General features: G+C 49.2%; 1 protein-coding gene across 4 annotated transcripts; it reads left to right on the top strand.

Moving 5' to 3' along the window:
* The first annotated feature begins 1,291 nt into the window (after window positions 1-1,291).
* OLIG3 (oligodendrocyte transcription factor 3) lies at window positions 1,292-8,691 on the top strand. Of its 4 annotated transcripts, XM_083606334.1 has the most exons (3): window positions 1,292-1,763; window positions 1,871-2,040; window positions 6,231-8,691. In XM_083606334.1, the coding sequence occupies exons 2-3, from the start codon at window positions 2,036-2,038 to the stop codon at window positions 7,006-7,008; spliced, it is 783 nt and encodes a 260-aa protein (XP_083462460.1). In that variant the 5' UTR covers window positions 1,292-1,763; window positions 1,871-2,035; the 3' UTR covers window positions 7,009-8,691. The 4 variants fall into 4 exon arrangements, with proteins under 4 accessions (XP_083462460.1, XP_083462461.1, XP_083462462.1 ...); XM_083606335.1 differs by having other exon boundaries at window positions 1,292-2,040; XM_083606336.1 differs by lacking the exons at window positions 1,292-1,763; window positions 1,871-2,040 and adding an exon at window positions 2,677-2,964.
* Window positions 8,692-11,374: the final 2,683 nt, after the last annotated feature.

Below are 11,374 nucleotides of genomic sequence, written 5' to 3'. Positions count from 1 at the left end.
ATTTATTATTTATTATTTATTATTTATTATTTATTATTTATTATTTATTATTTATTATTTATTATTTATTATTTATTATTTATTATTTATTATTTATTATTTATTATTTATTATTATTATTGAAGGAATAAAGGCCCACCTTTATTCCTCCCATGAGCTCAATGTAGCATACGTAGTTCTCCTCCTGATTTAACCACCCAGCAACCCTGTGAGGTAGGTTAGGCTGAGACTGAGTGGCAGAGGAATGGGGCTGCAAGGTTTAAATGGGGCTCGCTCCCAGGTGGGGGCGCAGAGGGGGCAGCTGTCTAAGAAGGAAAATGAAGGGGCTCCTTTTAAATGTAGGAAGAACTGCGCGCTATACCCGATGACTAGCATGCTTTAGTCACCAGGGAGCAGTTAAGAAGGAAGAGGTGTCTCCATTACCAAATGTTCTGGTCACTCTTTTAACTTTTCTGGTAAGCTGGTTGGGTCCTCGCCATTTTGTAGCCCTATGTCGAGATTATGTTACCTTGTGTAAGGAATGATGCAGTGAGTATTTTGGAGTTCCAAAAAATGTGTGTGCGCGCACGCATGCACATTCACACACACACACACACGATCAGACATTTTAAAGTAACTAGATGTTACACGCTGCGTATAGACATGGCAATACAGTAGACAATCCTGTAAATCAGGCTTCCTCAACCTCGGCCCTCCAGATGTTTTGAGACTACAATTCCCATCACCCCTGACCACTGGTCCTGCTAGCTAGGGATCATGGGAGTTGTAGGCCAAAAACATCTGGAGGGCCGAGGTTGAGGAAGCCTGCTGTAAAACTTCTGGTTTCCATGCAGCTTGATCCAAGTGCCGGTCCAAAGTGAAATATTTTTTAAAAACCACCACCTTCTTCCGTGTGGACTAAACGTGGCTCTCCGCCAATGAAGAACAGGGGGGAAGGATCCAGCTTCACCGGGACGCTGCTGCGTTGGTGGCAAGGCTTCAGAGCTGGAATGGGGTGTAAAAGTTGCAAAATGTTGCCGAGCGTTTCAGGCCATGTTCTTGGGAACAGTTGCGGCTCAGAGAGCGGGACTTGGTTTCGGAATTACAGCTCAGCCATCGGACGCATTGGGGGGCGGGGAGAATGCCCCATAGCATGCAAAAAGTGTTTTTCCATCCATATGGAACGAATGCCTGATCTCCCTTTCCTCCTCACCCCCAACTCGGCCGTTCCTTTTGAGCGGGGAGAGGGGAGCTCTCCACACACCGTGCTTTGCTAGACCTTTTCCCTCTAGCAGCTCAACTGATTGAGCACGAGACTCTTAATCTCATGGTTGTAGGTTCGAGCCCCACGTTGGGCAAAAGATTCCTGCATTGCAGGGGGGTTAGACTAGATGACCCTCGGGGTCCCTTCCAACGCTACGATTCTATGAAGACCTCCATTCGGGGTCTCTCAGTTTCCCATCGAGGGTCAGCAGTCGAGCGATGCAGGAGTGGGGCGGGCTGGGAGAGGCGTTTGCTCCCCCATGAAGCAGTTGCCTCAGGAGAAATCCGTAGGAAAGTCGTGCTGGGGCGGTCCGGGACTGCTCGGTTCGCAGAGGATCCAGCAGAGGGCTCCGACCCGGGAGGCGACTTGAAGGCGATGGGCAGTCCCGCTTACTCGTCACGGGACCGGGGGAAGGCTTCACTCACCTCCTCCAAACATCGTCCTTAAGTCGCCTTGGCAGTGAATATCGTTCATTCCAACGAAGAAGCTCTCTGGATAGCTGCCGGTGTACATCAGGATGGTCGGTCTTCCTTTCTTTCCTTTTAAAATAGTTCCGATTTAGAAAAAAATAACAATTACGCTATTATTAATAATACTATTAATATTTTTTTAAAATGCATTCTCCAGATAAAAGCGAGGAGACCTCGCCACCGGCTTCGATCGGTACTTCGGGGGTTCTCATGCAAGGAATCGCGCCCAGGAAAGGACCGAAGTGCTGTCAACTCGGAGGCTTTGGGAAAGTGACGTCGCTTCCAGGTCGAGCCTTTGACTTCGAGCCGCATCTTCGCCGAGATGGGGTAAGACTGGGCTCCGTGTGGGGATGCGGGAATAAAAAGTATGGAAAAGCGTTGAGGTTAACTTGTCGCTTTAGCCTCTGCATATCTATTCAGAAGTAAGATCCACTGAGCTTAGTGGCGCTTACTCCCAAGAAAACGTGCGGAGGACGGCAGCACAGATCTCTTAACATCATCGGAGATGATGCTAAAATGAAGTAGGTCTGCTTGGAGCAAATGCTCTGGGATTAAGGAGCCTCTAAATATTAGTTTGGCTTCACTATTTTAAAAGCTTCCATTGCTCCAGGCAGCCTCGCTTCCAGTTCCGTCACTTGGTTTGGGGATTTCCTCCATCTCAGGGACTTAAGGGAGGGAATGCGGAAGATCGATATTATTTCTGAGTCTGGTCATTTCCAAAAACCAATCTTTCTTTCTTTCTTTCTTTCTTTCTTTCTTTCTTTCTTTCTTTCTTTCTATAAAGTATTTAAAAATATCTTTTTTCCCTTTCCCTGGTAGAGCTCCGCTGGAGAGGGATCCTTTATGCCTGCGAGTGCTTTGGGGGGAGCAGGTGCTGCGAAGGCGGCACCCCCCTCTTCCCCAGGCAGACTTCCCTGGAAGCGCAGGTCCCTCTCGATTTAGAGAGTGGCCATGCGCTCTGAGCGCCATTCGAGTGCCGGAAGGTGGGAAGGCTCAGGCGCGCAACTACTTTCCGTGCGTGCTGGCTTCCTGAGTTCACACGATCGAGGAGTGCGCGCGCCTGGATCGAAGAAAACTCACCAATAAAGGCCGAGAAAACTTCTGGGCGTATGTTTGACGGATTTAGCCATACGCAAATCAGCTGCCAACAGACTGCAAGCCACCTGCTCTCCGTCGCGGTGTCCAGCACCATCTTCAAGACCCGGAGCAGCTATCGCGTGTCTTCGCTCTGGAGCAAACTTCTCTTGACGGGTCTCCAGAAGCTGAGGCGCCCGTGCGCCTTCCTTTTCCAGTCGCTGGCCCTCTGTCATTCAACCCTTTCCTATGACAAGCGAGATTGTCAACTAGTTGCCCCAACAGTCAAAGGCGCATCCCTTTGGCCTGCCCTCAACCATTTCCCAAGCCTAGGTCCTCTGCCTAACAAATTCTCGCACGGTCTCACCACCGAAGCAGTTGCCAAAGTCCCTGGCTTTTCTGGCGCGGTGATCCAACTCACATTGAACGAGGAGATAGGAGCACCCTACACACACGATACCTTTGAAGCACAGTCGAAGCACACTTCCCCCCTCAAAGAATTATGGGCACTGAAGTTCCTTAAGAGCTGCTGAGAATGGCAACTGTGAGGTTTAAACCACAGTGCCCAGAATTCTATGAAAGGATGAGTTGCAAAGGGACAGTGTGCCCTCCCTTAGTCCCGGGAATTCCATGCCCAAGGCCAAGACTGAACCCCGCCTCTGCCTGCAGGAGGGCACCCACGCAGTGGCCCTGAGTGCCAAGTGGGGGCTGCTGCAGACTCCACGCTAAGGTCCTCATTCCGTGCCTATTTCTTGGGGCAGGAGATGCGCCATCAATCTCAGCGGGCTGGATTTTCCAGTAAACATCACTGTGAGCTCTAGAGTTACCTGGGGGTTAGATCCACAATTATTTTTAAGCGTTGAAAGTACTCAATTATCTGAGGTTCCGCCCCCCCCCCCCCAGCAGAAGTCTGCCTCCCGCAATATCTTATTCACCGGGTATTTTTACTTTGATTTCCTTAAAAAAAAACTCAACAACTTTGGCTGCCCCCCCCCGCAACAAAAATCCTGGTTACGCTCACAGGTTAGTTATCCTGAACAAAATGGGACTTCCCTTTGAGCGAAGAGTTTTAGAAACGGGTGCCCTCCTCGCTCAACAATAGGCGACGGGGAAATAATCGCCGCAGTTGCCTCTCAATTTGGTTTGGTCCCAGTAAGTGCGCAGAGGAGAACTGGGGTCATGGTAAAAATTCTAGTTTGGATTCAGGCATTTTGAACTCAGTGGCATTTACTTCCAAGTTAACATATTTAGGGGTCGGGGTGGTCAGTCGTTTTAGGAGAACTACGCTGCTTTACCTTACCGTGCCTGACCAAGGGAAATTTGAAACAAATTTGGGTGCACATTATATTGGGTGTAGTCGTTTCTGTGCTGGCTCCGCTTTGCAGAATGTTGTCCCCCTTGGTGACGTGTGGCAGAGGCGGCTTCTTTTTTGCTTACTTGGGGGTCACTTGTTCACATGCACGCGCACGCGCACACAGACACACACGGAGTTGTTGCGCCCTTTAGGATGCCTTATGCATATTTCCGCAAGACAGAAAGAAACGAACACAGTGTGAGCCAAAGGAATGCGAACGGAACCGAGTCCAGTTTCATCTGTGAGCCATTTCCCGCAGACTCATAAACTGATCTGAAAAAAACAGATTTATTTGAAAGTTAAATCCCAGAGAATCAATAGAACTTGCTTCCCAGTAAATGGCCTAAGCTAAGCGCAATACTCGAAACTATACTCTCCATTGAATCTACGCAGTCTCAATCATATTTTAAGACTGAAAGTTTTCAGAGATATTGGGGAGATTCCAATATATATGTATCCGCGCTCACTTGGGAAGCAAGTTATCCCTGTTTTTTCCCGTCCAAACAAATAAACAAGCTCAATATAACTTCGAGAAATGATAAAAGAATTGGTAAGTGAGTCCATGGAGATGTCAGGCAAAACTCCAATATTTTTAACTGAAAAACAACAAAAATATAGTCTGCGAACCGCCGCGTTTATAGTTCATAATAATAATAATAAAATAAATTTATGCATCAGTAAAGCCCTTGTCTACCGTCTCTGGACAGGCCAGAGGTATTATGAGACGTGGGGGCGGGATAAATTATTTCGAAAAGTGAGTTATTCAGGAACATGGCCTACATTTTTATAGAGTAAACCAAAGCATTCACATCGATTGGACAGTACCCAAGCACGCTTGCCTCTGAAACCGACAGTAGGGGTAAACCACAACCCAGTCAAAATAAAAACATCCCCTTTAAATGCACTGGGAAGAGGGGATGAGCTTCAGGGACAGCAGTCTGATGCGCATTTCAATTAAGACTGCAGTCCTATCTCCACTTACCTGGGAGCAAGCCGCCCTGAACTCACAAGGCATTGCTTATGAGTAAGCACGCATAGGATTAAACTGCAAACGATATTCGTTTGTTCCCGCGCGGGGATAGCTAACCTGATCGAGCGCCACTGATTCTGCCGGGCAGCGATCCGCGGCCGAGGAGTGGCATCATAAAGCCCACTTTCTCCTGAGTAGCCTCAGAGTGTTCCCCCAAACCTCATGGAAACCCCTCGGAGGCTACTTCGGAGTAAGATTTCCCCGCCTCTTCTCTACACGTCGTTTACTCTAAAGTACTTCTAACGGGACTTGCTTCTTAGTAAACATGCAGAGGACGGACAAAAACCGACGTTGCTTAAAGGAGCACGAGCGCCTCCCTAAGCTCGGAGCTGCGGGGATTTGGAAAGCCCAGCTCCCGGCATGTTGGATCGTGTCTCTCTCCCCTCCTCCACTTGCTAAACCCCCCCCCTATTTATTTGACACATACCAAGAGGGAGGATCAAAATGCCCCCGCCCTTAAGCCCCGACGAGGGTTCCAGCCTCCTCCCGGCCCGTCGAGGAAGAGAGGCCAAAGCGAGCGCAGCCTGTGCGCACTGTCCTCCCCGGCGGGGCGGGGCTGCCGTCTCCGGGACTCCCGCGGGTCCCTCGGCTGAGGGGTCCGCGGGAGGCTCCGGCGCACAATGCCTGCGAAGCGGGGTCCTTGCTAAACGGGGCCGTCCAAGCGCGCCCCGCTGAAGAATGGCGCGTCATCCCGAACAAGCCCCTTCGAGGCAGGAGGGCGCCTTTTGTCTCTCTGGCTCGCCCGCGGCTCTATAAAAAGCCCCTCGGCTGGCGAGGCAGCCTTAGAGCGAGCTCAGGCGCGCAGCCGCACGCACACGAAGCCAGCAGCTCTCCTGGAGAGGGAGGGGAGAGAGAGAGAGAGGCGGGGAAGGGGGATCTCCTTCTCTGTCTCGACCACTTTCATTCTCGTTGGCAGAAGAGCTTGGCGGCCCTCCTGCCTGCCTGCTTGCCATTCCTCCTCCTCCTCCTCCTTCCCCTCGAGCGGGGAAGCCCCTTCTTGCACCTTCCCGGCCCCTGCAGCCAGACCATGAATTCTGACTCCAGCTCTCTCTCCAGCAGAGCCTCCTCGCCAGACATGGAGGAGATGTACCTGCGGGACCATCACCACCACCACCATCACCACCACCATTCAGTCTCGTCGACGCAGAGCGAGGTGGGCCAGCGCGGGCCGGGCGAGGGCCTCTCTCGGGCCGGCTCCAAGGGCTCGTCGAGCGAAAGCAGCAAGTACAAGATCAAGAAGCAGCTGTCGGAGCAGGACCTGCAGCAGCTGCGGCTGAAGATCAACGGGCGCGAGCGCAAGCGGATGCACGACCTCAACCTGGCCATGGACGGGCTCCGCGAGGTGATGCCTTACGCGCACGGGCCGTCGGTGCGCAAGCTCTCCAAGATCGCCACGCTGCTGCTGGCGCGCAACTACATCCTGATGCTCACCAGCTCCCTGGAGGAGATGAAGCGGCTGGTGGGCGAGATCTACGGCGGCCACCACTCGGCCTTCCACTGCGGGACGGTGGCGCACTCCGCCGGACACCCGGCCCACCCGCCGGGCGCCGTGCACCCTGTGCACCCCATCCTGGGCGGCGCCTTGTCCTCGGGGGGCAACCCGTCGCCGCTCTCGGCTTCCCTGCCGGCCATCGGCGCCATCCGGCCGCCGCACTCGCTGCTCAAGACCCCCCCAGCGCCGCCGGCCCTGCAGCTGGGAGGGGGCTTCCAGCACTGGGCCGGCTTGCCTTGTCCCTGCAGCATCTGCCAGATGCCCCCGCCGCCGCACCTCTCGGCTCTCACCACGACGGCCAGCCTGGCCCGGATCTCCACAGAAGCCAAGGACCTGCTGAAGTGAACTCGTCGCCGCCTCTCAGAGGGGGCCTTGGCCAAGTCTCTCGCCCGCCCGCGGGAGGGTCTAGCGAAGACCACCGCCCGCCCCCTCGGGGAAAAAAAACCTCTCGCTGCCCGGGAAGCCACGGGGGGGGGGGGGCAAGCCGGAAGGACTCCAGAAGGTGAAGCAGCCCAGAGGTCCCGCGATGTCGTCGCATGCTTGATTCTCCTCCTCCAACTCCTGTTTTCCCTTCTCTCTCGCTCTCTCTCTCTTTCTCTCTCTCTTCCTCCCTTCCTCCCTCGTCCCGTCTGATGTTGTCTCCAAACTTCATTTGCTGTAACCAGGGGGACGTGTGTGTGTGTTTAGGGGCGAAGGACCTTGCAAGGTAACCTTTTTGGTTGGATTCTGGGTGTTTTGTTTTTCCTGTGATTTCTTTTTCCTTTAAAATCCCTGTCAATTCAGGAAATAGGGAGAGGGGAGGGAACGAGAATGTAAATAAGTGCTTGAAAACGGATGGGGGCGGGAGAAGAGATGGCTCTCTCTCTCTCTCTCTCTTCATTGTACTTGTTCACAGCCGCAGAAGCGGTCGTTTGCTTGGTTGGATTGCGGTTCGTAACGATTTCGCCGTCTAGGAAAGCGTGGAAGGGTCATTCCTGGAGCTGAAGAGTGTGGGGGCTGATTTGGAAGTAAGCTCCTTTTAAAAACCAGTGGCCAGGATCCTGGTGAAGTTTGCAATCCTGTGCAAACTTCATCAGGACTTCTGAGTCAAGCCGTGCAAGTCAGTGCAACTACAAGAGTTAGACAAAGTAAGAGGACTTACTTTGGATTAAGTCCCTTTCAAACCAGCGGGGCTTCCTCCCGAGAAAAGAGGGGTGTCTCCTTTATTTAAGGGTGGGGGTGCGCGTAGAATCTGCAGTAACTGGAGCTTCTTAGCGGAGGCTGAATGGGGTTTATATCCACTGACGCTTATTTCCAATGTCTTCTGGGCTAGGGGAGTTTAGACGACGAACGCTCCGATCCACAAACCAAGGCATTTTATGCTGGGAACATAAACCCTTTGAAAATAAGAGTAACCCAGGGACACTAATTGGCTAAACTCAGCAAACTGGCTTTTGAATCGGACCGAACGTGACTTTTTTTAAAAAAAGTTACGCTGGGGCAGGTACAGGAACCCTTTTAATTTTCCAACGGGGCGTCCGTTCCTCTCAAGCGACTGCATGCGTGCTTCGAGCCTACGCTGTTATTATTAGTATCCAGACCATGGTTGTTCGGACGGCACCAAGGCAGTTTTCCTTGTAACAAGGATTTAGGAGTGCAGTCTCGACGTGCTAGCCCAGGATGTTCTTCCCTCTAGACGAGACAGTTTGCTGCTTCCCCGCTTTGCCCTGGAGCCGTCCAACCTCCCCGCACTAGGTTAGAGACAACCCTTCCACGCCGGATCCGCCGCGTCCAAGACAATGCGCGCTTCCCCGGCCTCCCATCCTTCAGTCAGTCCCATCCTGCATGCGGGCTCGGCGTCCCCCTGACTCTCCCTCGGACCTTCCCCGCTCTCTCTCTCTCTCTCTCTTTCCCGTTCCCCCTTTCTGGGCGCTTGCTTGACACTATTTTGTGAAGGGCCTCACAGACGATGACGTGTCCTTTATTTTTTATATATTCTTGAGAACTATCGATATATTTATTATTATGGACCAGTGTTTCTGGATGAAAATTTCAAATTAAAAACGGTGAAATGATAATTCAAAAAAAGATTTGGGTTTCTTCTTTTTGGTTCTACCTCCTTCGAGGTAAACGAGAGCTGGTTTAGAGTGGGACTTGTTTCAAAACCAATGAAAAGCTGCTTTGAAGGGGTAAAGCCTTGCAAGGGGAGGGAGACTTAAATGCGCTGTACGGAATCGAAATCTGAGTAAAACTGTATTCATGTATTTTTTGCAAACTATCTGGGAGCATGCCGGAGCAACTTGGTGGGTATTAAATCGGAGAAAGCGGGGATAGAATCCGATTGCGAATGTGCTTTATGCCTAGGACGCACTTACTTAGAAGCGAGTCCCATTGTATTATTATTATTATTATTATTATTATTATTATTATTATTATTATTATTATATTTCCATCTCATCTTTCCTCCAACGAGTTCAGGACAATATACATGGTGAAATCAGTGGGATATTTGCAAATAGGTGTGAGGAGCATCCTCTCTCTCTCTCTCTCTCTCTCTCTCTCTCTCTCTCTCTCTCTCTCTATATATATATATATATATATATATATATATTTAAACCCTTCAGATAGAATTTTGGATTTAAAAGTACATTTAGGAGAATTTCCCGATTTAACTTCCGGGTTTAACAGGTCCAACTTCCCACTCTAGCCTACCCTATTTTGTGCACCAAATGACATGGAACGTAGGTTGGTTTTTCTTTTGAAACAGGACTGAAATCTCCATGAATTCCTAATACGCATAAAATGACTGCAACACTCACAACAATAGCCAGACTTGGTAAAAACAAACGCCAGCAAGCAAAGGGGAAGAATAAATCAGGGCTCTTTGTGCCCAAAAGAAAGTGTGGCGACGAAACCCCGAAGTGAGGGGCTCGTTGATTCAAAGCCGTCGTTTGCCAAACTGAAAAGTCGAACTCGATTTCCTCCCGACTCCCACAGCAACTATATATATATATATATATATATATATATATATATATATATACAGCCCCTTAAGACTGGAGGACTAACAAACATCTCGCTTGGTATCATTTAAGAATAAATAACTATATATATATATATATATATATATATATATATATATATATATATATAACTAGTTATTTATTCTTTATTCTTAAATGATACCAAGCGAGATGTTTGTTAGTCCTCCAGTCTTAAGGGGCTGTTCTCAGAAGATCAAAGGAGAGAAATGAATCCGTTGGATTCAAGTAACTCTAAATTCAATACGATTCAGTGGGTGCCTTGACATTTTTCATTGCCACACTGATGTTTTTATTTATTTACTTATACATACATACATACATACATACATACGAGATGAAGTTTATTCCGCTGGCCACGGAAGGCTGAGAATGAAGACATTGGAAATGGCCTCTGAACTTAATTCACTTGATTGGTTCCCGTCACCAGCCAATGCCCATCTGTCCTGCGCCTGGACCTCCTGCTACTGGACCAAAACTCTCCTTTGATTTGCCTTGCGTCATTCTGCGGAGAACTTCGTCTGGGCTTGTGTTTTGCGACGGGTGGGGGTGTGTGTTTTATTTTTTACTTCGAATTCACGTCTGACTTTGCTGTGGTTAAAAGAAAAACACAACAACGTACAACACTTGAGAGGGACGTGCAATTCAGACACCTCTTCCTCTCTTCCTCTAGTTTAAAAGTCGTTGGGCAGGGGGGGTTATATTCCAGAGTAAGTGGTGCCAGATTGATAGCTAGAAATATATATATACATTAATGCTATAATTCAAAGTAGGAGAACCTTCCGAGGTTTTCAAAGCGAGGCTGCACTTGGTAAAATCGGTCGGTTTGGGTTTTTTTACTAGCTTTAAAAGGAAGGAAGCGTATGTTAGGGGGCTGGTGATCATTTTCCCGTTGATGCATTGCCCTCAACTACAATGAAGGCGAGAGACATAATTCAGCGAGAGATATGATGTTCCAAATTCATCGCTTTAGAAATAACAATATAAATAACAAGGGAGGAGACGTGAGTGAAAGCGTTGTTTTTGAAAAGAGAGAAATAAATAAGGGGAATGAGTAGGGGAGAAATGAGTAGGACTAAATAATTTGATAACGACTATCATTCGGAGAAATAAAACATTATCTTCACCCATCATTTGCAGCTTTCCAAGGGAAATCCATTTGTTTCTTCAAAGGCAAATGTTTTATACCTACCATAGGTGCCAAGTCCCTGGAGTCCTGGGTGATTGAGCACCCACAAAATTCCCCATGAAGGGGCCGGGCACACACAAATTTCGGTGCCAGGGCCATGCACGCTGCATGGCACCCACGACCTCGGGCACCCATGGTCGTGGGACCAAGTTGGCACTCCTGATTCAATTACCTGGAAGTATGGATTTTATTGTTGATTAGAAGCTGACAACATCTTACGCAGGCAGAGTTAAGAAGTTTTAATTTCCATTGCATCCAATAGGATAGATTTAGGCATTTTAAAAAAAAAACAATTTCCCCGCTGCAATCAGTGAAACGAAAGTACTTAACTTGGGCTGCGGTGTATTCAAATAATATTCTCCTCCGTCTCATCTCAAGGCTCCCCCTGTCGCAACGTCCACCCACCCCTCTCAAAACGAGGATGTTGTTGAGTCAACTTTGCATAGTATAAAAACATTATGTTCTGGTCTTTTCCTCCTTCACCCTCCATATAAAAAAGCAC

Source organism: Podarcis filfolensis, assembly GCF_964270895.1.
Source record: "Podarcis filfolensis genome assembly, chromosome: 3".
NCBI lineage: Eukaryota > Metazoa > Chordata > Lepidosauria > Squamata > Lacertidae > Podarcis > Podarcis filfolensis.
This window is presented reverse-complemented; position numbering and strand designations above follow the sequence as displayed.